The sequence below is a fragment of the Notothenia rossii genome, assembly GCF_949606895.1.
Source record: "Notothenia rossii genome assembly, chromosome: 6".
Taxonomy (NCBI): Eukaryota; Metazoa; Chordata; class Actinopteri; order Perciformes; family Nototheniidae; genus Notothenia; species Notothenia rossii.
In genome coordinates, this window is record NC_136909.1 from 43,467,711 (window position 1) to 43,494,428 (window position 26,718).

Below are 26,718 nucleotides of genomic sequence, written 5' to 3' on the forward strand. Positions count from 1 at the left end.
TGGCGTTTCCATAATGCTAGGAATACCATTTTTGTGGGGGAGTTGTGATTATTTTATTTATTTGTTCCAAAAGTACACATTTAAATATGGAGAGTCAACATTGGTGGCATATGGACTGCATTTATATGGTGCTTTTATAGTACAAAAATAATAAGTACAAGTTCCAAGTCAAATTCCAACTGCCGTGTCACAAACAGAACTGTAGCATGCTACCAAACGTATAAACAATTCAATCAAACTGTTTCTTATAAAAATAATGCAATGTGCCATTTAACAGCAGTAACAGAAGCGCTAAAAAAAAAGGAGAAGCTCTTTGGCCAGCATGGTCTATATAGCAACAAACTGCAACCACCTTCAAAATGAAAGGATCAACCAAACCAAACATTTATTTTTGCATATCTTCAAAACCTTTGAACCTTGTAACCATGTGGACGATCCATAGCCTGTGTTCAATGTTACTCTGCCAGAGGTGGACGATACAAATATGATCGATGTGATGAGCCAATAAGGGCACATGACCTATGAGTGTATTTCAGTCTGTGTGGGACAGTCAGCCCCTCAGCATCAGGGGGGGCTCTGACTGTGAAGACAGCAGGGGCAGCAGTGTAGCGAGTCATGGATGAAGAGGTCACACTCCACACAGAATACACTGCGACACGATGGACAGGTAAATGCCTTGAGACATAGGGAGAGAGAGCAGATAAATAAAGATGGATAAAGGGATTTAACTAGCAATGATCAAATGAATGCAAGTACACAATTAATATTAAGTGTTAACCATTGTAGTTCCACATAGTTTGGGGACTTGTAAAATGTCTATACCAAATGTCTGGTTTGTAAGGCATGCCTTTTGTATCTGGAACTTTTGTTATAATGGACTTGATAAAGATTAGGGTGGACAAGGCACAGATGATGAACTGCAGCGCCAGCATTGCATCCCTCTACTGTACTTACTAATAAAAAAGGTATAACATTTGTAATTTTATTCCTAAAAACAATGTGGATATACTGTGTATCAGTTGTTGTTTTTCCAATGGTCTAATCAGTACCCCTCTGTAACTGAAGAAGATCGGGTGCATAACAAATGTTTTATACAAGCTAAACGGTACTTTCTGTGGCAGGTAATCAAATCTTTGAAAAATAAGAGGCTGTCTACAGAAGCTATGGAAAAGGCGCTTTAGGACCAAACTCCACTAAAAGGAATGCCAATGTATGCTTGGAACAAGTCAAAAGTGGTTTGGATTCATCCAGTTGCATATATGATGTGTGAAGCCTGGAATCCTCTGGACATCCATGAGAAGTGTGTGTTTTCTTCAGTTTTATAAAGAATTCTATCTGTTGTTTACACGGCTAGAAGGTTTTAAGTGAGGAAGACATCAAGAATGCAATTTATAACATTACATTGCATTTAGCTGACGCTTTTATCCAAAGCGAATAACATTAAGTGCATTCGACCAAGGAGATACAGACTTGAAGAAATAAGAATCATATAAGTACTAGGGCTGTCAAGTTAACGCGTTAATAACGCAAAAAACATTTAACGCCAATAATTATTTTAACGCATGTGTATTTTTTTTCCTCGGCCGCCACGTAGTTTCAGAGCGCATCGAGTTTAAAATACCATCTCCAAGCTGATGCTGACTGCCCCGCTCCTGCCGCCCGCTTGTGGCAGACCCTCTATGGGCAGACCACACTTCCACGCTCACCGGCAGGCAGGGGCGGACTGGGACTACAAATCAGCCCGGGACTCTCGACTGGCCCACCGCGGTACCGCAAGTAAATACCGCAAGTAAATTGTCGACGGGGGGGGGGGGGGGGGGGGGGGGGGGGTGACTTACCGCAGAGGTAGACATTAAGGGTAAAATGCATGACTTGTATTATCACTGGCCCCACCATTGTAACCACTGGCCCGGAGCATTCGTCAAAAAAAAAAAGTCGACCAATAATGAAGAAAATTAAAACATTTGTTGCAATAGTAATTTATGCACTAACTACATTACTACTTGAATCATCAGTTCTTCCTCAATTGTTCATATTTGGTTTATTAAAATAATGATATTGTGGTCATTGTTAAAAAATGTCTGCTATTATTATGAGTATTATTATTTGTATAAAGCGCTTTCTGCCTTCCTGTCATTAGGAGTTAGAAATGTAATGAGTATGTAATTCATTAGATTAGAACCTTCATTATCCTAAACTGCTGGGACATTTCCCTAAAGCCAATACCTTTATATTGTCTACTCTTCACTTACTTGTCAGCATAGGTCGGCATTGATGTACAGAGCCGACAGAAGACCTTGTTTATATTGGCATCATATTGAGAGGTGCAGTGACGCGTCCTAAAACCAGGAAGTAAGCTGCTGGTTCCCTCGACAAAAAGCAATGGGATTTCTCCACAGGGTTTTGGAAAATAGCTGGAAATAAGGTATTTGGAAAACAAACCTGTTTGATAAATGCACGTTTTGTTCAGCTGGATAATATCCACATGTCTACCCTATTTTTATAATTTTCGAATCATAAATCTAATCGATAGATTATTAAAGGGTTTTAGGACGCGTCACTGCACCACTAGAAGCCAACTCCATCGATCAAGCTGGCCGAAACTTTCTCTCCCTCTTCTTCTCATGCTCCCTGTCACTCTCCTTTAACTCCTCCGGTTACTTTCTTTTATTTGATGATTGTTTTTTGCCCGGCGCTTGGCCGGTTACCGCTGGTATTAAAAATATTTTGGCGAATGGTTAGGTGGCGCAATAGTCTGTAGTCAGGGGTGGACTGGCCATCTGGCATACCGGGCATCGTCCCGGTGGGCCGTTGACCCAATGTGGGCCGGTCCGCAGTTTTTTTTCTTTTCTTTTTTTCCCCTCTAAATTCCCTCCAATTGGGCCGGCCAATTGGCTACAGAGGGCTAGCAGTGTGTTGCCAGCATCGACACATATTATTGGTCTATTGTTTGTCATTGTCAATCAATCATGGGCTGACAGGCTCAGAGAGCCCTGACAGTGCTGTCAATCACAACACAAACCAGGGTGGGGCGGGACCTCATGGCATGGGTGGGAGTCGCGGGACGGGCTGCTGCTGAGCTGAAAATGGATAAGCAGAAGAAACGCCCGGGTGGCGCTGAAAAACTGCGACTTAAAAAGCTGAAGTCTCTGGTAGTGATGGGATTTATGGCTCTTTGAAGGGAGCCGGATCTTATGGCTCCGTTCCTTTCAAAGAGCCGTTCAAAAGAGCCGTTTTTTTGGCGGGGTTACTTGGTTTGTCTGTGAAATAATCACCAGGATAAGGATTGACTGTATTGCCAGACCTAATGTTAATAATCTGCTTTGTAAACACGACACAAGGTGGCACCATATCCATGTCATTCATGTCCGTGAATGTACTACTTTGAATTTACCCTCCGTATGTGTTAAGTAAATAAAGTTGCCTTGCCTTGAATGAAATTCACGCAACTCTTAATATTAGATACTGTGTTTTTAAGTGGCGATGGAGATCATTTGTTGGCCCTGCTTTAAAGGATATTTTGCCTTTACAAATGGTGCGCTTATTTGGTTGAAGTGCATCAAAATGCTGCTGCGTTTTCGCCTTTGGCTCATTTTCCATCCGAAAAACACGTCGTCTACCTGTCCTGTACCACTTGTTATGACTTCTCTCTCTCGCGTATTCCGTTAAGACCCACCCCATCTCACTCCTCCTGCTGAAACCTACTAATCAGAGTAGGGGCGGGTCTTCACAGAATACGTTTGGGGAACAAAATCAAGCTTTTTAACAGGCGAGTGGATTTTGGCAGGCAGTGAGTGCGGACTAACAATTGAACGATAACAAGAACGGCTCTCACCAAGTACGACTCGGTTCCCCTCGTTCATACCAAAGAGCCGTTCAAAAGAATCGGCTCGTTCGCGACCGACACATCACTAGTCTCTGGAGGTGGAGGCTGCTAAATATTCTAAATTGACGGACCTATTTGGTGCCGTGGTCACCGCCCCAGCAGGTGCTGCTGCGCCGGGAGACGAGCGAGTGGAGGCATACATGTTAAGTAACGTTAGCCTGGGGCTGGCTAGGCTAAATTTTTGAGACATGTCCAAAAAAAAGTAGAAAATGTTTTTACATTGAATGTGATGTGACCTAATTAACTGCATAGTCCTACAACATATTAGCCCAGAGTTGAAGTGCTGTGAATGTTGGTAGTTGTGGTTGATTTTGTTTAAATATGCCGAATTGTGATATGGGTTTTTATTGTTCAGATGATTTAGCTAGGCTAGCTAAGAGCTGCTAACGTCAGCGGTTTCTTGTAGTCATAGCAACAGTAAACGTTCACATGGACCAACGAGCTGTAAGTAGAGATGAAGCTGCAGAATCAAGCTGTATTGTAAATACAGATGAGATACTTTGAATTTTAGCACAAAATATAAGTAAACCTATAGGAAATAATTAGATTAATTTGCAATATTTGCCATTAAATGTATTGTAATCTTTCAATTCATTTATTGTTTACTGAGGTGATAACTATTTCATAATTTGTGTGTAACTTTAATTTCTGTGTAAATGTGTTACTTTTACTGTAGTTTTCAAATGGCTGTGTATAGTGCTGTCTTGAGCATTTTCAGGTTTTGTCACAAAGATCTTACTTTTTTGCATTGGAAAACACTAAGTGTCATAATGAAAACATGGCAAAGCCACTAGTGTTGTTACGCTCGCGAATGTTTCGTTCAATATGAACTAATCTTTTATCTTGTACATTATTCTGTGGTTTTGAGTTATTTCCCCATCTAATGATAAATGCTTTCCCTATGTCCAGCCCAGACAGGTTCAGGGCAAGTCCAGCTGGTCAGTTCAGGGAGAGAGACAGACCAATTCAGGCAGCCCAAAGACTGCACCACCTGAGAGGGAAAAGGCTGTAGAGAGTGAGGAGTATGTCAGCCCAAAGACAGGATCACCTGAGAGGGAAAAGGCTGGAGAGAGTGAGGAGTATGTCAGCCCAAAGACAGGATCACCTGAGAGGGAAACAGCTGTTGAGAGCTATGAGTGTGCCAGTCAAATAACAGATTTTTTTTCACAACCTGATTAGAGAAATCTCCAGTCATTTTTAAATTACCATCCTCAGCAAGAAAGTAGCAATCCAGTGGTGCAGAAAGTGTTCTGTAGCAGAGACGGCACCAGTAGAAGGTGCCTGACGTACTGTCCAGAGCGTCACATGCTGTATTGTTTCATCTGCATGGCATTCGGTAAGAGAACTGATAGCAGTCTGTTCATCAGTGGAATATCAGATTGGAGGCATATACACCAGCGCACAGAGGAGCATGAGAGAAGCAGTGGACACAGAAACTGTGCTGAAGCTTACCTCTTGAAATCCACCAGTGCTGATATCAGCAGTGTGTTTGGTGGCAGTCAGATGTCGGCGCACAGAGAGCAGGTCAGAAAGAGACGGCAGGTTTTGGAGCGCATCATAGATGTCATCAAGGTTCTTGGGAAGAGGGGGCTTGCATACAGGAGGTCAGAAAATGAGGCAGCATATATTCTGGAAGACCACACATTTGATCATGGTAATTTCTTGGAACTCATACTTCTACTGGGGAAGTATGATTTCTGTTTAAAAGAGCACCTGGACAGCTGCATTGAGAACAGCAAAAAGTTGCATTTGTCTGGTGGCACGAGAGGCAGAGGTTCTCTTGTAACTTTACTCTCCAAAACCACAGTCAACTCAGTGATAGATGCAATTCACCATCTGATTAAAAAAAACATCTCCAGTGATATCAAGAAAGCAGGAATGTTTTCAGTGCAGCTGGAAACAACACAGGACATCACCTCTCAGGATCAATGCTCTATAATTATGAGGTATGTTACTGATGTTGTTCATGAGAGGCTTGTTGCAGTGCTGAAGTGCAGTTCATCCACTGGACAGGCCTTTGTCAACATGCTGTCAGAAGTTCTGGACAAAATGGGCCTCAGCAAGACCATGTGCATTGGAAATGCGACTGATGGGGCATCAAACATGCAAGGCCAATACAAAGGATTCTCCTCACTATTGTCTGCACAATCTCCAAACCAGGTGCATGTATGGTGCTACGCACATGTACTAAATCTGGTGCTTGCAAACACAACCCAGATTGTTATTGAGAGTGGGTCCCTGTTTGCGCTCCTCAATGGCATTGCGGTATTCATCAAAGAGTCATATAAAAGGATGAATGTGTGGTAAGAGTCAGGCCGAAACAAGAGACGTAGACGCCTTGCTCCTATTGGCGAGACACGCTGGTGGGCCAAGCATGAGGCCCTGAAGAAGGTGTTTGGCTCCTTTGGAAAACCGGAAGATGGTTCTGTACGTTGATGTGCTGTTGACATTATCAGCTATACAGAAACAGGCAACAGTGAAACCATGTATCCGTGTCATGGCCAGAGGATATGCAGATTCATTGCTCAAGTATGAGACGATCTTGACGGCTCAAATCTTCCTCCGCATATTTGAACATACCTCTCCATTGTCTAAATACCTTCAGACGGCAGGATTGGACATCCTCTCTGCTCACAGAATGGTGGCATCGACACAGGATACGCTGAAAAGCTTGGGAAGAGATTTTGAATCTGTAAAAAAAGCAGCAGACACATTTGTCAACTGGACAAACACAGAAATCCAAGAGAGAGATGACACGGACATTGAAGTGGAGGCCACACTGCCACAAAAGAGGAGGAGGATGAAGAAAGTCTTGCCTGGAGAGATGGCTCAGGATGAGACCCTGGATGATGCAGAAAAATCCTATGAGGTGAATGTGCATAACCGGATCATGGACACAGCAATTGAAGCCATTCATAGGCGCTTTTTAACACACGGAAATCTATATGCGGACTTGGCATGTCTGGATCCCAGAAACTTCCCTCAGCTCTGCACCAGTGCTCTTCCCCAGTCTGCCCTTCAAGACTTAAGCAAGTGCTTGCAAGGATTTGACAGCAGAGCAACCAAGGAAAATATGCAGGCCGAGTTGAAAAGCTTTGCACTCCAGTGGAACATGCTGAAGGCATCCCCATTGGCAGAGTACAAAGCAAGAACAGTAGAAGATGGATCAGGTGGTGAGGAGGACAACACAGAAGAGGTTGAGATAACTCCCATAAGCTGTTGCTCCTGCAAAGAATGCCCTCTGTGCTGCTACCAGATACTTCGCCGTTTCAACATGCTAACAGATGCATACCCTGTCCTAGGCCTTGCTTATAAATACCTGCTTACATTATCCCTCACACAGGTGGCTTGTGAGCGCTCATTTTCAATTTTGAAGTTTATTAAAAACAGACTCAGAAGCACCCTCTCATCTGATAAATTGGAGGCATTTATGTTGATGGCCACAGAGAAAGACATCCTCATGTCCTTGGACTCTGACTCTGTGATAGACAGACTTGCAGAGAAGAGTGAGCTGCTTAAAAAGCTGCTCCAATGATAAGGCGAGAAATATTTAATATTATTGTTATTATCACACATCACACATTATGGATGTAGTAATTCATTATTTGTCATTTTAATGATGCTTTTCAGAAGTTGTATTGTGCTTATGTGTTGATCCTTAATGGTGTGATCATCTACACTAAATTAGTGTACATGAGTCGTTCTCCCTCTGTTCTATATGTGGACTTGTTCTCTCATTTGGGACCATTGTTAGAATTTGGTAAGATTTGGTAATCATGTATTTTTTAATGTTGTATAAATTCATACTTCATAATTTTAAAAAAGTTTTGAAAGAAACGCACATCCCAAAAGTTTTCAACTCTAGGTGCAGGACAGAGGAAAACATTTTATTTATTTTTCAGACTTAATAATGTATCCAATTCCCTCTCAGGTTGACCACTTGACATGTGAGAGCTTGAGGAGTTGTTCCCCCTCCGTCCATTTTCAAGGACTTGCTCTCTCTCTGCCTCCACTCTCTACCTTCACTGCACCAAAGTTTGGCTGTTGAGTCTCCTCTAGTATGGTGAGTTTATCATTTTTTATGTTTTATGAAATCATACTTAATTTGTGATGATTAGAGACTTAATAATGTGTCCGATTCCCTCTCAGGTTGACCACTTGACATGTGAGAGCTTGAGGAGTTGTTCCCCCTCCGTCCATTTTCAAGGATTTGCTCCCTTACTGCCTCCACTTCACCACTTTTTGAGAAGTCTATGATTTTTTGAGTATGTCATGTGTCTTATAATGTTATATGAATTCATACTTGATTTGTGATGATGAGAGACTTAATAATGTTTCCATGTCTCTTTTAGGTGGACCACCCTATATATGACAGCCTAAGAAGTTGTTTTCCCTCTGTCCCCTTTTGAGGACCTGCTTTGTCTCCTCCATCAGTCACTGGGCCACTTTTAGGTTCCTGAGCTTATTTCATGTGGTGAGAGGAATGCAATATGTGTATGTTTAAAGGTTATGTTTAAAGGTTTATGTGAAGAAACATACTATATGTGTTATAAAATGACAATTGGTCATTCATAAATGTCTCTTTATATTCTCTGCTACCATTATCTCCTGTCAAACAGGTTTTCCTGACCTGCTAGAAGTTCTTCTTGATGCTTGAGTCATAGATCATATCTGAGAGCTTCGTCTTGACTTTGTGAGTTTATTATGCAACTTGTTTTGTCTCAAATTGAAACAAAAGGTTTGATTATGATTATTTCCTGGCTGAAGATTTTCATATTGATGGTTTTAATTTCAAACATCTGCATATCTTTTAAGTTCAATTAACAGTTATGCAGGTAGGCCTTAGGGCTCTTTTGAGACTTAAGTCATCCTTCATGACGGATACATTTGTTCACTAAGTGTCACTACGTCACAAAAAGGCTACATGGCTACATATATTTGTCAGTACACAGATACTGATTACAAGTTCTGTTTGCTTTTCTTGCAGGTCACGAATTTGGTGAGGAGTGGAGCTGGCTGGCTGCGGACAAGGAAGTATAGAGCAATACATACTTGTGCACATACACGTATATGAGAATGCATATCTATTCAGACCTGTAACCCATGTCTTAGACTTTTCACACAGCTATGTATATATATATATATATATATATTTTTTTTTTTCCAATTCTCTATTTATGGTTTCATAATGAGTGAGTGAGTTTCAGCTCTAATGCTGTAATATGTTTCTATTTAGATTATTTGTCAGGATATTTTTTTGTTATTATTGTCCGAGTCTGGTTTTAACTAATACTGGGCTTACACCAAAAGATTTTCACAGTCACAGACTAAAAACTGAAAGGGTAGCATAAGGGTTCTTCCCGTTAGTCTCGTCCCACCCCTAGTCATGACATAACTTCTGTTGTGATTTGACACTATAATGAATAAAGATTGATTGATATAGCTGTCAATTTTAGTCCTTGAGTTCATAGTTAAGTGCTTTATTTGTTAACTGCTATCAAGGAATATGACTCTCCTTTGTAGTATGCATGAGAGAAGATGCCGCAAGTTTAGTGGACTTCTATGTAGTGTCCGCTGATAATGTAGTGGGCTGGTCTGGACAGAAAATGCCAGGGCTGAATTTTTGTCCCAGTCCACCCCTGTCTGTAGTGAAGGAGCGCGCTCACCAGAGCTGTTACAGAATGGTTTAGGCTAGGTTGCAGCTCCACCCTGTGGACGTATTGTGCCTGTGTTATATATATATCTGCCTCACGTGACTCTACCCCAGTTGTATGATTACCTGCTTAATGTGAATACACGGCGTTGAGACACAGCCTGATTTGCCTTGTTTATTAATGCACCTACATCTACAAACATGGTGTCAGAAGCTCAAATAGGACCCAGCTGTGGATTGCATGCTACTGTCCGTCGCTGAGACGGCGTGCATTTATTTGTTTTGGTGAGGTTTAGCAGTTTCAGTTAGCCTGTTAGCATTAGCGTCACGTTGGAACAATGGCATCCAGCATCCCACCTCCGGAGCCTATGAAGATGGCGGGGGACATCCACGGCAACTGGGTGAGCTTTCGAGCAGAATTTGAGGATTATCTGCTTGCGACCGGGCTCAGCGAGAAAGAAAAGCCGGTACAAGCAGCTGCGCTAAGGAGGCTAATGGGGAACGACTGCCGCCATGTTTACAAACACAACCTGGGACTCACCGCGGACCAACAAAAGGATGCGGGTGATATACTGGTGGCACTGGAGCAATACTTCACGCCCGCAAAGAACGTAATCTTTGAGAGGTACGTTTTTGGCAACCTTAAACAAGAGGATGGAGAGCTCTTGGATGCGTTTGCTACCAGGCTGAGGGAAAAGGCTGCCTCTTGTGAATATGGAGCTTTAAAAGATGAACTCATAAGGGACAGGCTTGTTCTCGGGATAACTGACGAGGGTGCTAGACGTCGTTTACTAAGGGAAAAGGACCTTAAATTGGACGAGGCCATTACAATTTGCCGTGCAGCCGAGGTCATGGACAGCAAGTTAAAAACCATGTCACTGGTAGGGCTGAACGATATATCGTTATCGTATCGATATCTCGATATGAACATTCAAGAAATCAATATAAAAAAAGCAATGGTATAAACGATATATATATATATTTTTTTATATTTATTTGAATAGGGACAATGCACATTAATGAACATCAGTATAAAAACAAATGTAAATATGCCGGATTATAGCTACAAAGCTAGTTCGCATCCGTATTTCCCCCGCACTCGCCCTGCTTGTACAGCTGTGGAAGTCTCCATAAACATTTGGCCGATTGCCATTGAACGCACCACTACGGCCAGCCAACCACAAAGCTTAGTTCATGCTTGCTGTGGATTGACAGCTGAACCCAACCAATGACAAACATAGGAGGGTGGGACTTGGGAGTGACGGAGACGGACACAGCCACACACACACGAGGATACTCACAGCGGGGAAATCAGAACTGAAGAAACGAGACATGAGTGCAGAAGATAATGCGGCCGGTGGCAGTGCACAACCTAATTTAGTGCCAAAAAATAAATCCTCCTCTATTATTTGGAGGTATTTTGGGTTTAGAAAGGAGGATGTCGACCAGAGCGAGGTGTTGTGCAGGTCTTGCTTGGCGAAAATTGCGACGAAGAAAGGTAACACAACAAACATGTTTCACCACTTGAAACAACACCACCGTGTGCTGCATGATGAGTGTATGACATTGAAAGAAACACCGGGGACCTCTCAGTCATCCCTTAAGACACCCAAGCAAACTATGATTGCTGGTGCGTTTAATAGTGTTACACCATACGAGTCCACGTCCAGCAGACATAAAGTCATTACAGAGGCAATAACATATCACTTAGCTAAAGACATGGCACCCGTGTACACAGTGTCAAAAGAAGGCTTTAAAAAAATGGTCCACACGCTGGATAAGCGTTATAAAATACCATCCCGAACACATTTTAGTCAAGTGGCCATTCCAAAACTCTATAATGAATGTAAAATGAACGTTGAATCCGAGCTCCGTGAAATTGATCATTTCGCCACAACCACGGACCTGTGGTCGAGCCGGACAACAGAACCTTACATGAGTTTAACGCTTCATTTTATAACTAATAAATTCGAACTCAAGACCCGCTGTCTGCAGACATCCTTCTTCCCCGGGGAGCATACAGGGGATAATATAGCGCAGGAGATGAGAGGTGCGTTAGCAGACTGGGACTTAAAGGAGGACCAACAGGTTTGCGTGACAACAGATAACGCATCCAATATGATAAAGGCTTTGGAGGTGAATGGCTGGACGCGTCTTCAGTGCTTTGGACACAGGCTACACCTGGCAATAGGTACGTTCTGCTATGTTTATTTTAATAACTTTGAGAGAGGGAGAGGGAGAGGTGTGTGTGTGTGTGTGTGTGTGTGTGTAGGAGAGAGAGAGAGGGGGGGAAGAATTTGCATTAATATGTGGTTATTTAGCTATTGTAGTATACTCATTAATTATTTTGTACATCTATTTTTTCTAGAAAACGCAGTGAAAGGTGACAACCGGATCAGCCGTGCAACAGGTGTCTGCAAAAAGTTAGTGTGCCACTTCTCACACAGCTGGAAAAAGAGAGTGGCACTTGATCAAGCCCAGAAGCGCCTCAACCTTCCAGTCCATGGACTCATAACTGAGTGTCAAACTAGATGGGGGTCTAGGCTGCTCATGATTAACAGGATTCTGGAGCAGCAGAAAGCACTCCACGAGGTCCTCTCAGAGGACAGAAACACCCGGCACCTAGTTCTTGGACATCAAGATCTGGATGTGCTGGAATCAGTCAGCAAGGCACTGGGACCACTGCTTGAATTCACGGATGCTCTGTCAGGGGAGGATTATGTTAGTGTTTCACACATCAAGCCAGTACTCAACCTGTTTAACACAACCATCATGGCACCAGAGGAGGATGACACTGACATGACCAAGTCCTTAAAAAAGAAAATGTTGGAGTACATGAATAGCAAGTATGAAGACGGAGTCACACAAGAGCTCCTGGATGTGGCATCCTTCTTAGATCCAAGATACAAGACACAGTACATCAGTGTTAACAACATCCCCAACATCAGAGCCAGACTGGTGTCAGAGATGAAGACAATGGAACACAAGGTAAAAATAATGGTTAGAATGGATTAAATGAGAACAGTTCCTTTCATTTAAATTTAGCTGAATTGTGTGATGATAATTTGTATATTATGATACTGTATTATAATATAATATAATTATATTTTTCTTCTTCTTCTTTTTTTCTACTATTTTCTAGCATTCTGTTGAGTCCACCAGAGTGGAAGAAGTTTCACCCCCACCCACCAAGAAGGCTAAAAAGTCGTTTGCAAGCTTCTTCAAAAAATCCACTGCAAGTGCCACAGTACCAATGGATCCCACTGCTGCCATAGAAGCTGAGCTGAGTGCCTACCTGCTGTCCTCCACCATTGACAATGAAGAGGACCCCCTTCTGTGGTGGAGAACTCACAAAGTCAACTTTCCCCGGATCAGCAACATGGCAAGAAAATACTTGTGCATGCAGGCCACTAGCTCTCCCTCAGAGAGAATTTTTAGTGCATCAGGAAACATTGTGAGTTGTGAGAGGTCCTGTCTGAAGCCAGACATGGTTAACAAGCTAGTGTTCCTGGCAAAGAATCTGTAAATACTGTGCTGTAACTACCTCTGTTCTGTTATGCATTTTCTGCATGCTGTTATGTTGAATATAAGATGTTGCACTTCAATGCACTTTCAATGTTTCACCTTCCACCAGCTGCTGCATTGGTGATTTATTGTTAAAGCAGAGCTGCAGTAAAATGTTAGATTTTATTTATTTACTTTATTATTTTTTGAGTGACTTTATGTTAATGTTGATGACTGGCAGTTCAAATAAATAAAACTGCACTCTTTTGCACTCTTTTGTTTTATGATGTTTTTATTTTTCTGAAAAATGCTTGGTTTTCACCGAACCCGTGGTCATATCGTATCGTATCGATATCGAGATATCTGGCATGAATATCGAGATATGAAATTTTGTCCATATCGTTCAGCCCTAGTCACTGGGCAGCTCTGGACCTGGAGACAGCGTTAATGCCACACAAGGACAGCGATATGGACGGAGGTCTGCCAGCAGGCCATCCGAGTCCACCAACACATCTGCACAACCACAGAGCATGAGAGACGCTGGCGAATGCAAGTACTGTGGCACACGGCACAAGCGTGGGCGGGACCTGTGCCCTGCTTTTGGTAAATCGTGCCGCTCGTGTGGCACTGCTAACCATTTTGCAAAAGTATGCATGAAAAGAGGCCAGCAGGCACGCCAGTTGAATGCTGTGGATGACCCGTTGCCAGGGGAACTGGAGGACAGCGATGAGAGAGACGTGTACACAGCGGAGAGCGTGGGGGCTGTGAACACTCAAGGTAAAAAGTGGTTTGTCAACCTGCCACTGCAAAGGGGGGTTCAGAGGTGCCAGCTCGACTCTGGAGCCACTTGCAATGTGATGAGCATCAAGGACAAGACGAGACTGGCGTCTAGAACGCCTCTTCTGAAGAGTCTCACTAGATTAAAACTATACAACAGTGAGTGGATGAGCTCATTAGGTGTGTACAGCACACAATGCGTCATTAGGGGTAAGACGCACAGACTGGACTTTGAGATCGTGCATACTGGCCAGAGGCCCTTGCTTTCGGGTGAGACATGTGAGAGACTTGGTCTGATACGCTTCACCATTCCTGAGGAGCTGAATAAGGTGGAGCACTGCAGGAAGGGAGACCTGACCAAGGAGTGTCTTGTCAGCACCTACCACGACGTGTTCACCAGCCCTGTTGAGTCTCTGCCTGGTGATATTCACTTTGAGCTGGACAGCACTGTGACACCGGTGCAGTGTGCTCCCAGGAACGTTCCAGTGGCCCTCAAGGCAGCTGTTAAGGCTCAGCTTGATCGATATGAAGAGGAGGGACACTTGACCACAGTCACTCAACCCACGGACTGGATTAGCAATCTAGTCATAGTAAAAAAGCCAGACAAATTGAGACTATGCATTGACCCGAAGCATCTCAACCGTGCTCTGAAACGGTCCCACTACCTTATGCCCACTTTAGATGACGTGTTGTATAAGCTGCCAAAGGCACGTATATTCACCCTGGTGGATGCACGTGATGCATTCCTGCAGTGCCGCTTGGATGAAGAAAGCAGCCTGATGACAACATTCTGGACACCGTGGGGTAGGAAACGCTGGCTGAAACTTCCTTTCGGTGTGTCAGTTGCCCCGGAGCTGTATCAAAGGAAGCAGCATGAGCTGCTGGCTGGCTTGACAGGGATTGAGCCCATAGCTGATGACATCCTTGTAGTCGGCTGTGGGGACACAGAGGATGAGGCCAATCGCGACCATGACACAAACCTCATCGCTCTGATGGACAGATGCAGGGAAGTAAAGCTGAGACTGGGCCTGAAAAAGCTGCAGTTCCGAGTGAAGGAGGTCCGCTTCCACGGCCACATACTGTCCGCGGAGGGCCTCAAGGCTGACCCTGACAAAGTCAGGGCGGTGCTGGACATGCCAAACCCCACAGACGCAAAAGGGGTCCAGCGGTGTGTCGGATTTGTGAACTATCTGTCCAGATTCATGCCACGCTTGTCAGCGGTATGTGAGCCGCTGAGGAGACTGCTGGACAAGGATGTGATGTGGCACTGGCTGCCCAAACATGATGCCGCCATGAAGGAAATCAAGGCACTGGTCACGGCGGTGCCAGTCCTAAGGTACTATGACGTCCGCAAGCCAGTCACCGTACAGAGCGACTCCAGTCAGGCGGGTCTGGGCTGCTGCTTGCTTCAAGGGGGACAGCCTGTCGCATTCGCCTCCCGGGCATTGACCCAAACAGAGCAAAATTATGCACAGATTGAAAAGGAGTGCCTGAGCATCGTATTCGCCTGCCAACGCTTCCACTACTATCTATATGGGAGGGGTGATGTGACTGCAGAGACCGACCACCGCCCGCTGGTGTCCATCTTCACCAAGCCCCTCCTCAGTGCGCCAAAGCGCCTTCAGAGCATGCTCCTCACACTTCAGAATTACTGCCTTGCAGTGGTATACAAGCCAGGCCCTGAGATGTACATAAGTGACACGCTCAGCAGAGCCACCACCCCGCCACAGAGAACAGACACACTGTACCAACGTGAAATGGTCTGCAGCATGCAGCAGGAGCAGTGTGACACGGCGGCAATTCAGCAGGCAGACTATTTAAATGTCAGCAGCCAACGCCTGGCACAGATTCGGACACACACTGAGGAGGATGTGTGTCTTCAAACACTTAAGTCTGTCGTGCTGGAGGGATGGCCAGGACAGAAAGAGGAGACCCCTGTAGCCGTCAGGGACTACTGGGCCGTCAGAGATGAGATAAGTGCACAGGATGGCGTGCTCTTCAGGAGTCAGCGCGTCATCATTCCAAAAGCTATGCGCCCGGAAATGCTGAGACGGATCCACTACAACCACGTGGGGGGCGAGGCGTGCTACAGGCAGGCCCGTGATACACTTTACTGGCCCGGTATGCAAGGGGAAGTCAAGGATTATGTGCAAAAGTGCTCTGTGTGCAATGAGTATGCACACGAACAACAGAAAGAGACTATGATGTCACACCCGCTCCCCACACGTCCCTGGCAGCTAGTAAGCATGGATCTGTACAGCTACGCAGCACAGAACTTCTTGCTCGTGGTGGACCATTATTCTGACTTTTGGGAGATCGACCTGCTCCCTGACCTATCAGCGGACACCACGATCCGTAGATGCAAGGCACAGTTTGCACGCTACGGTGTCCCAGACAGGGCCATTTCTGATGGTGGAGGCCAGTTTGCCGGTGGAGAGTTCCGGGCGTTTGCGAGAGAGTGGGGTTTTGAGCATGTCATGTCCTCACCAAGGCACCCAAAGGCTAATGGCAAAGCGGAGTCAGCAGTGAAAATTGTAAAGAGCCTGTGTAGGAGGGCAGACCGTGCCAAAGAGGACCCCTGGAGGGCCATATTGCATTGGAGAAATACGCCCACTGAGGGTATGCATTGCAGCCCAGCACAGCGGCTTATGTCGCGGAGACTGAGAACCCTTCTCCCTGTGGCCGACCAGCTACTGGTGCCTCAGGTCGTCACGGGTGTTCCTGACAAGCTGAAAGTGAAACATCAAGCAGCAAAGCTGACATATGACAGATCTGCCAAGGATCTGCCGGAGCTGAACGTCGGCCAGCCCATACGGATGAAGCCGCTCCCAGGAGACAGGACGGGCCGATGGAGGAGAGGTGTGTGCCTTCAGCAGTTGGGACTCCGGTCCTATCTGGTCGGTGTGGAGGGGACCACGTATCGGCGCAACAGGGTTGATCTTCGACCAGCAGAGGCGGCCCTTCTCCAGCCGTCAGTTCTCCCAGAATCGGCCCCGGAGCAGCCTGCGAGTGGGGGGAGCGCCAGAGAGGTCGTCTGCGTCCCAGAGGAGTCTCCAAGGCCATCACCCCCGAGGTCGTCGCGGTCTTCCCCGCAGACTGGGGGTACACCATGCCGTGAGTTACAGGGCCGGGCCTTCTCCCGGAGCGGACGGCTGATTAGACCTCCTGACAGACTTGACCTCTAGGACACACACACGCACTCACACACACACACTTGGACTGTGCGCACTCAAACACACATGGACGATAAAGATTTAAAAAAAAAAAAAAAAAAAGGAAGTGGAGAGATTGTAAAACAAATGTGATTGATTGTTCTGAGTTTATTGCTGATGTGTTCTGATCCAGCTATTATTGAAGTGTCTTTGCTAGGTGCACTATTTGTTGTTGAAATCAGTTGATTAATGTTCTGTTTAAAGGTCAACAGTTTAATGGCAGTAGCCTATTGATCCTGTGTTGTTACTGAACAAAAGGAAGGGAGATGTTACAGAATGGTTTAGGCTAGGTTGCAGCTCCACCCTGTGGACGTATTGTGCCTGTGTTATATATATATCTGCCTCACGTGACTCTACCCCAGTTGTATGATTACCTGCTTAATGTGAATACACGGCGTTGAGACACAGCCTGATTTGCCTTGTTTATTAATGCACCTACATCTACAAACAGGAGCCTGCTCGCGCTGCGCTCCGCAGCAAACAGCTGTTTGCTTTTCACCCAACAACGACAACCGACTAACAAAACGCTATGATGTAGCGTTGATAAACGAAACAATTTAACTAAATTGATAGTCAAAATACCAATACCACAGGACTATTTTTTGAAAGCAATATCTTTAGTGGCCCCAGCGGGCAAAGTACGTTATGCTGGCGCGGGGTGTCTACATAGTGCTTCCGGGCCAGTGGGCCATTTAATGTCGAGCCTTTCCGGTTATCGGCAGGCCCACATCGTCCGACCGGCCACCTTCAGTACCGGCCCATCGGGATTCGTCCCGAACGTCCCGATGGCCAGTCCGCCCCTGCCAGCAGGCACCGACTGGCCATCGGGAGGACCGGGAGGGTGTGTGTATGTGTGGCCCGAGAGAGACCTTACGTGTATTGTTGTTAGCATCTGGTGCTAGCTAGCTGCGCTAACGGATATAAGGAGCTGTTTAAATGAAAACAGAGGAGCGACATTTCGCCACAACTGAGCCGAACACTTGACTTTATGCAGGTAGCCAGACAGTGGGGGATATTGTACAAAAGTCAGCAAACTCAGCACGGATAGTGCGCGCAACATGATTGCAGCGTCCAGGCAGCTCCCGTTCGAGCATATGCCTTGAGTTGCATAGCTCCAACGATCTCACACACACACACACACACACACACACACACACACACACACACACACACACACACACACACACACACACACACACACACACACTTTGATAGAGGTTCCAGGTTGAATTGAGGCGCATATTTGTAATGTTCAGAGGTTCTTGTGTTTAATATTCATTAGAATATTTGTCATTGTTGAAATGATAATAAACATTAGCATAAAGCATATGTGTCCACCAGGTGTCCACTCATATGTTGATAAGAGTATTAAAAACTTGAAAAATATTCCTATAAGGTACATTTAGAACAGATAAAAAATGTGCGATTAATTTGCGATTAACTATGGACAATCATGCGATTAATCGCGATTAAATGTTTTTAATCGACTGACAGCCCTAATAAGTACATTTAATTAGGTTTCAGAGAGCCAAACAATTTTAAGTGATACTCAATAGGCTTTAGATAAGCCAGTCCTTTATTAGTATATAAGTGCTTTGTTAGTATGTACAGTGGGGCAAAAAAGTATTTAGTCAGCCACCAATTGTGCAAGTTCTCCCACTTAAAAAGATGAGAGGCCTGTAATTTTCATCCTAGGTATACCTCAACTATGAGAAAAAAAAATGTGATTGTCTGATTTTTAAAGAATTTATTTGCAAATGATGGTGGAAAATAAGTATTTGGTCACCTACAAACAAACAAGATTTCTGGCTCTCACAGACCTGTAGCTTCTTCTTTAAGAGCCTCCTCTGTCCTCCACTTGTTAACTGTATTAATGGCACCTGTTTGAACTCGTTATCAGTATAAAAGACACCTGTCCACAACCTCGAACAGTCACACTCCAAACTCCACTATGGCCAAGAACAAAGAGCTGTCAAAGGACACCAGAAAAAAATTGTAGACCTGCACCAGGCTGGGAAGACTGAATCTGCAATAGGTAAGCAGCTTGGTGTGAAGAAATCAACTGTGGGAGCAATTATTAGAAAATGGAAGACATACAAGACCACTGATAATCTCCCTCGATCTGGGGCTCCACGCAAGATCTCACCCCGTGGGGTCAAAATGATCACAAGAACGGTGAGCAAAAATCCCAGAACCACACGGGGGGACCTCGTCAATGACCTGCAGAGAGCTGGGACCAAAGTAACAAAGGCTACCATCAGTAACACACTACGCCGCCAGGGACTCAAATCCTGCAGTGCCAGACGTGTGCCCCTGCTTAAGCCAGTACATGTCCAGGCCCGTCTGAAGTTTGCTAGAGAGCATTTAGATGATCCAGAAGAGGATTGGGAGAATGTCATGTGGTCAGATGAAACCAAAATAGAACTTTTTGGTAAAAACTCAACTAGACGTGTTTGGAGGACACGGAATGCTGAGTTGCATCCAAAGAACACCATACCTACTGTGAAACATGGGGGTGGAAACATCATGCTTTGGGGCTGTTTTTCTGCAAAGGGAGCAGGACGACTGATCCGTGTAAAGGAAAGAATGAATGGGGCCATGTATCGTGAGATTTTGAGTGACAACCTCCTTCCATCAGCAAGGGCATTGAAGATGAAACGTGGCTGGGTCTTTCAGCATGACAATGATCCCAAACACACCGCCCGTGCAACGAAGGAGTGGCTTCGTAAGAAGCATTTCAAGGTCCTGGAGTGGCCCAGCCAGTCTCCAGATCTCAACCCCATAGAAAATCTGTGGAGGAAGTTGAAAGTCTGTGTTGCCCAGCGACAGCCCCAAAACATCACTGCTCTAGAGGAGATCTGCATGGAGGAATGGGCCAAAAATACCAGCAACAGTGTGTGAAAACCTTGTGAAGACTTACAGAAAACATTTGACCTCTTTCATTGACAACAAAGGGTATATAACAAAGTATTGAGATGAACTTTTGTTATTGACCAAATACTTATTTTCCACCATAATTTCCAAATAAATTCTTTAAAAATCAGACAATGTGATTTTCTGGATTTTTTTTTCTTCTCATTTTGTCTCTCATAGTTGAGGTATACCTAGGATGAAAATTACAGGCCTCTCATCTTTTTAAGTGGGAGAACTTACACAATTGGTGAATGACTAAATACTTTTTTGCCCCACTGTAGTGCTTAGTTAGTAAGTGCTTAGTTAGTATCTAAGTAAAAAAATGTTTTCATTTTATTGCTCGAAGTGAAGTCGAAAGAGATAAGTTTTCAGTATGCGCCGGTCAACAGTCAGCTATGGAGTAACAACCTTAAAACATTTGTTTTATAAATATGTTTTTAAAGAATAACATGTGTTTTGGATATTGCATTTTAGTTTTAGTAAATTGTCCAGTAACCTGAAACACTATTTTGGGATTAGTTTGAGAAAGTCCTGTCATTTGTTGTAGAGAAAGAGTACTTTTAAAGTCAATGTTTAATTAGGACGATACCACCATTGTAACAATATTTAAAAAGTATTTGTATATGTTCCACTATCAGTAATGTGTGCAATTTGTAAATTAAGAAAAGGTCTACTTTGTATGCTTAGGACTTTTTTTTTCTTTTCTGTTGGCAAAGAGATATCAAGTATATTTTTTTATACTAATATTGCATCCAATTTAAACAATCTTCATTAGAACTATATCCGAATAAGCCATCATATTAAGCTATTGTACTTGCAGTTTTATCTTTCAGCTCCCCTTGACAAGCTTGACAGACCCTGAAACCAAATGAGATCAGGTTAAGATACAGAGAGACACAGTTTTAGCATGTGAGGCTAGAGTGTGTTTGTGTGTCAGAGCCACCTGTCGTCTTGGAGCCCATCCACAGGACTCTCTGTAAAGGCTGCGAGCGGGAAAAGGTGGTGGAAGGATCTGGCAAGATGGGGTGCCGACACCAGAGTCAAACCTTGGAGACGATACATCACACACAATCAAAGTTATGCAGCATTATGGAGGTCTTTTATTGGACTTTAATACTTGTAACCCACGGAAGACAATCCAAAACTACACACTAGGACCACCCATGATCCATAAATATTTCATTATCAAAAAACATGTGTTGTTTATTTTTTTTGTGTTGAGGAATGGCCACAAAAAATACAGAGCGATTTTTGGAACATGCATAACTTAATCTGTAAATACATACGTTACATTTCACATAAAAATGTAATAGGTTTACAAGAAAAGTCATATTTATGCGCTTGTTGATCTATTGGTGCACATAAAATGTATTTGCACATTTGTAGTTCACCATCTTCATTTTTGGTTTGCCAAATTTGTGATGCAGCACATCCGAAAAGAAAAATGAGTGAGGAGGGAGGGTGTCGTTGCCCTCCCTTCCTTTTCCTCTGATTTCCTCCTCCTTACTAAACAAATAACTTATATTGATGCTTGTAGACCAGACAAGCTGAGCAGCAGAGCACTCAGACCGGAAGCTTGTGCTTTCTCCCCTGAAGTCCCAAAGTAGGATACCTGGCCCAAACTAACCTGTAGTCAGAGGACATGTGACTTATTGTAAGTCGCTTTGGATAAAAGCGTCAGCTAAATGCAATGTAATGTAATCTGTATTTTTGAGTAAATGAGCTTAAATAACACAAATAAAAAAAATACATGTTGGTGCATGTAGCAAAACAACTTTTGAGACTACTGCAACTACAGCACTGTTTTAAAAATCAAAGTGTTCTCTTATCTAATACAGACACAAATCTTCTATCACACATACCGCAGACTTTACACTCCACAGGTAGCTCTGTGTACTTTGCTTGGCACTGCGGACAAAAGTATCCTCCCAAAGACAGACCCGCACCACAGCTGCTGTCCAGGTGACTTGGAGACACACACACAAGGAAAAATAAACTTCACGTCAGTACACAGTGGCGACTCAGAGTCCTGACCACCCTGTAAATAATACCGCTTTCAACTTACGACATGCTGAATGAAGGCTTGGCATCCTGATTAGTGAGGGAGGCGATGATGTGTGGAGGAAAACCTGAGAAAATAAGTTGACGAGGGACAAATACTCAATGGATATAGTTTATAAACATCAAACTTAGTATTTTAATAAGGAGAAACAATTAATATTTTTTTCTGAAACCAAAGAAAGATTTAATTTGTTGCTTTCTGATCTTAAGGGGATGGACTTTTCTTAGTGTTCAAAAGTGTTTTGCTCAAAACCTAGAGGATTACTTCAACAAAATGTGTATTTGTATATCAACAACTCACCCCTTGTTACTCTGAAGTACCCTTTAAGTATTCCTTTTTATCACAAATGAATTCTTACATTCAAGAAATGTAGCTGACAGTTTTGCTAGAAATGTTACTCAAACGTTCAGTGTTGCAGTAATCAAACGTTGTCCTCCAGTGAGTATGTGGCATAGCAGAACGGTATATATTACATTGACTTCAAATAAGCTAGTGTGTTTGGTTCACGTTTATGAGTGACCACTTCAAATTGCTGTCCTCATCGTTCAAGAACAGGACTCTTTTAATTGGCCCGCTAAGGTCTTTTACCATTCTACCAGTGGGGTTTTATATTTGGATACCTGAATATTGAAATAAACTTTAAAAATGTATTATTTGCTCTAACAGTGTATGATTGTATGAAAGCTCTGACACGTTAACCCCCATTTGGTAATATTGTATTACATTTTTAAAACAGTCCTAAATATGTGATGGCAGCAGAACGCCTGTTTGTTACACCACAGCATGTTTACAACACTTTGGTGTTATCACTCGGATGTCCAGTTAGAGATGGAGAAAGAGGAAGGAAAGAGCGCCTGCATACTGACCCATGCGTATTAAAGAGCATTCAGATGAAGAGCTGGCTGGAGGAGGTTTGACATGCAGCATCAGCAGCTCCTTGAAGTGACTCTCATCCAGGATAACGTGGTACGAGCCTCCCGTCTCTCTGGTCAGGACTGTGCATACCCTGACCTCAGCTGATAGGCCTATCACAGACACCCGCACCTTGAGAGCCTTCAGGGTCTGACAGGGCAAACACGGTTAAACTCAGATAAAAAATGAAATGTGAAATATCTAGTAAACTCAGAAGCCTAACAGCAGCCTTTGACTGCGCTCTCTTAGGTAGGGTTTAGGGCTCAACTTCACCTTAATCAGCTCACATATGTTGGCTGGGTCACATGTAGTGAGGCTGCTGAGGACGATGAGGATCTCCCGGCTCGTATGTCCAGGCATGTGCCTTCATACAAGGACAGACACCAGATGAGTGACTTTCAGTAACATCAAAGAAACCAATGTAGAATATAAGCATGGCATAACCTACTTGAGTGTCTGAATGGCCAGGTTGAGAGAGTTGTATAAGGACGGCTCTCCTACACACAAAGTGGTGACTGCTTTCTTCAGAGCAACAATGTGATTCTTTGGATTTCCTGGTGGTAAAACAAAACTACACAGTACATAAATGCAGCACGGGGCACTACATAGACCGTAGGCTGTAGTTTACATGTAACTAACACTAAACATGTATTGTTGCTGTTGACTGCCAGTAGACAAGTATGCTAGTACATAATAATTGTAACTCATAAATTGTTACTTGTTCATTCTTTTAAACTCCTAAACCAGAGATGGTGAGGGTTTAAACAGTGGAAAAGATAAACAAAGATCGCTTTGATTTGACTTATTTTGTTACTGTCAAGTTTGAGAAATTTGTTTTATGAGGATCAGCAAGATAAAATGACTGTTGTCCCGTCCAAACTGTGCTGATCTTATTTGCGGTGTTCTCATTTCCATAAACGTCACATAGCATGGCTCACAAGGGGTCATGTTTCTCTTTTGCACATTTAAGCTGGAGACGATAAGTACAATTACACCTGCAGAATCATTTTCCCGGGAAAGAATGATCATGGCAAAGTTTTAAACTAAAGACAAAAGCTTTTTTTTTCCTGTGGGAAAGGGCTTAATATTAGCAGTTCATGTGATGCTCACCTGCCAGGTCGGTCAGCTTCTCAGCTCGTTTATTCTTTGTGGTGATAATGCCCAGCTATAGTCACACAACACAAGTTGTCAGGTCAGCCACTGTGAAACTTGTTTGCAGATATTGTCTCGTTCTACAACAACAATTCAGTGTTTTTGGTCTGACAGCAGCAGTGCTGTCTTTAATGACAAATGATTTGTCGTGTTGCTGATCAAAATGGTTCCTTTAACAATTTATTCATAAAGGAGGAGAAAAGATTCTCTCAAATGCTGGGCTTTAAAGAAAACTATTTCAGAATCTCAATTAGCTGTTAAAGCTTAGACACTTGGTATTAATCCCTGTTAGGAATATTACAAAATAATTTAAGAACCTGTGAAATAAATTCTAGTCATTTTACAGCAACATCGTTGAATACGTTTTACTTATTAATCTTTGAGTTACGTTAATCATTTGTCAAAGAAATCTCAAAAATAATGAGAAATTCCTATCACAAGTTTTGAGGCAGAAGCCTTTGCCAAAAGTAGCTTCCTGTCGAGCAACCATTATTCGAATATAACACAAACAGTGTGTAAACATAAGCATGAAAGTATAAACTTGCCTGACTGATGGGGTTTTGGTCAAAATACTCATCAACAAAAGATTCCATGAGCTGCAGAGGACAGGAAAAAGAGATGTAGCTTTACACCTCATGGCATCATATACTGCTGGTGCAAAGATGCTCTGCTGCAGGACGTACCTTCAGAGTGGAGGTGAGGCGGTTTGGTTTTAAGTCATGGTCATCCATACTTCTTGAACAGTCAATTACCACGTGGAGGTGACGCATCTAGGGCACATACAGTACAGTGTTGTGATACCACATGAATTCCTGCAAGAGTTATGTCAAGCTACATTGCCCTCACAAGGCGGCAGTGGCTCAATGTCAGGCCTGTATACTCTCTGTGTGTGTGTGTGTGTGTGTGTGTGTGTGTGTGTGTGTGTGTGTGTGTGTGTGTGTGTGTGTGTGTGTGTGTGTGTGTGTGTGTGTGTGTGTGTGTGTGTGTGTGTGTGTGTGTGTGTGGATACAAAATAAATACAAGAGTGAAAAATTGCTGTAGGACTTGAGAGTTATATTAACTGTTATATTGTAAATAAGAAACAATAATTTGTTCTAAGCTCTGCATTTATTGTCTGATAATAAGATTCCATTCAAACAGTAATTGTATACACAAAAAGGTTATTTGGCTATTTTGGTCTTTACTAAAATGTATTAAAAGGTATTGTGGTGGAATGGGTGCCTTCATGCGATCCTGGAAACCTTGGGATTATTTGGAAGCATACAGAACATTGAAGGTTCTGTGGCAAGGATGCAGAACTCACTTACCATTCCGAGCCTTACTTGTCCATGGCTCTCTATCACCCTATGAGGAGAAAAGAGCAGCAGATAAGATTATATTAACAATCATTTTGGATTAACGGCTTTCTTTTTGGAAGTGGCCAGTGCAGACTGTTAGTATATCAATGAATATAAAGCAATACAGCAGCCAGGGGAAAACATTCAAAAGACAATATAGCAGTGCAAAAGACATTTGGTATAATCGATAGGAGTCACATGTAAGATGTGGTTTTTTTCTATATGGTATTTACACTCATTTTTGGTGGTGGTCATCTTCTTCTGAATCATTTACAATGATAATCAGACCCACAACCCGAAGAGGGATCCTATCTAATGTCAGCTCAATCTATGAGCACTTAGGAATCTTGGCACCTATGGTCCTATCCGTCAAAAGGATTCTTCAAGACTTGTGCAGAAAGGAACTTCTTTTTTTTTTTTTTTATATATATATATATATATATATATATGTATATATATACACACACACACACACACACACACACACCTCTTCCTCTTAGACTGGAACAGGATCTCCTCTACTGTGGCTTTCAGGGATCCAGATTCGTCCTCCTTCAGCACTTCCCTGTAACACATCCATTAAACAATATTGCGTCAAATTATAGCACATACATGATACATCTACAATAATCTCCCTAGATACATCTTACCAAGTCCTCTCATAGCCCCCTTCCCAGCGCTTGGCTCTCTCTGGTTCTTCATCCATGGTGTCCGTCAGACGCAACTTACGCTAACAGCAAAAATAAATCTTCATATAAAATGTATAAAGTGTTCTGTCCGAGGGAATACACTTTACTACAAGCGGTCTGTGAATAATGTGCTGTTCACAGCATCATGGACCTCTTCAGAAGCTGCAGTTACCCTTAGATAAAGGCCTACAAGTTAATAGTCGCAGTCATTTACGGTATCTCACCTAGGGGTTGACTTTTTAAGCGATGCGTTACTGGATGCCTGTAAATGGTAAAGCTGCTAATGTGAGCCATCAGCCAGGTTATGAATGTATTATCAACTTACTACCTCATTACCGTGTATGATACAACTTATTATCCTACTTTGCAAGTCAAACAATTGTTACATTATCTAGAAAACGGGTCTAGTGCATGGATGTATAATAAGAGGAGTGCAACGCCAGTTGGTGCAGCCTAGTTTTCTTCCGGAAGGAATCATGGTTTCCAGAGAAAAGGTTCCGCTCAGTCAGCCTGCGCGCTATCAGCCGTTCGACCAACTTCTATAAATGAAACACGCGTGAGCCCACTAGCCCAGGGCTGCAGTCGAAAAGTCAAAAAATCTGCTCCTATCGTCTATTCCTA

The 26,718-nt window shown here is 43.3% G+C and overlaps 2 protein-coding genes across 4 annotated transcripts; one reads left to right on the forward strand and one right to left on the reverse strand.

Annotated features, from left to right (window-relative positions):
* Positions 1-28: 28 nt before the first annotated feature.
* Positions 29-26,718, reverse strand: gtf2h2 (general transcription factor IIH, polypeptide 2). Of its 3 annotated transcripts, XM_079686527.1 has the most exons (15): positions 26,322-26,715; positions 26,059-26,138; positions 25,896-25,973; positions 25,379-25,415; positions 24,755-24,841; positions 24,617-24,667; positions 24,030-24,084; positions 23,368-23,473; positions 23,193-23,283; positions 22,874-23,069; positions 22,011-22,074; positions 21,808-21,911; positions 20,889-20,991; positions 20,764-20,803; positions 29-675 (listed from the first exon to the last, which is right to left on the reverse strand). In XM_079686527.1, exons 2-15 carry the CDS (start codon positions 26,112-26,114, stop codon positions 565-567), a joined length of 1,179 nt encoding a protein of 392 aa, XP_079542653.1. In that variant the 5' UTR covers positions 26,115-26,138; positions 26,322-26,715; the 3' UTR covers positions 29-564. The 3 variants fall into 3 exon arrangements, with proteins under 3 accessions (XP_079542653.1, XP_079542654.1, XP_079542652.1); XM_079686528.1 differs by having other exon boundaries at positions 20,760-20,803; positions 26,059-26,718; XM_079686526.1 differs by having other exon boundaries at positions 26,059-26,714.
* Positions 10,427-13,314, forward strand: LOC307042556 (E3 SUMO-protein ligase ZBED1-like). Its single transcript, XM_079686513.1, has 3 exons — positions 10,427-11,730; positions 11,908-12,527; positions 12,682-13,314. The coding sequence occupies exons 1-3, from the start codon at positions 10,872-10,874 to the stop codon at positions 13,063-13,065; spliced, it is 1,863 nt and encodes a 620-aa protein (XP_079542639.1). The 5' UTR covers positions 10,427-10,871; the 3' UTR covers positions 13,066-13,314.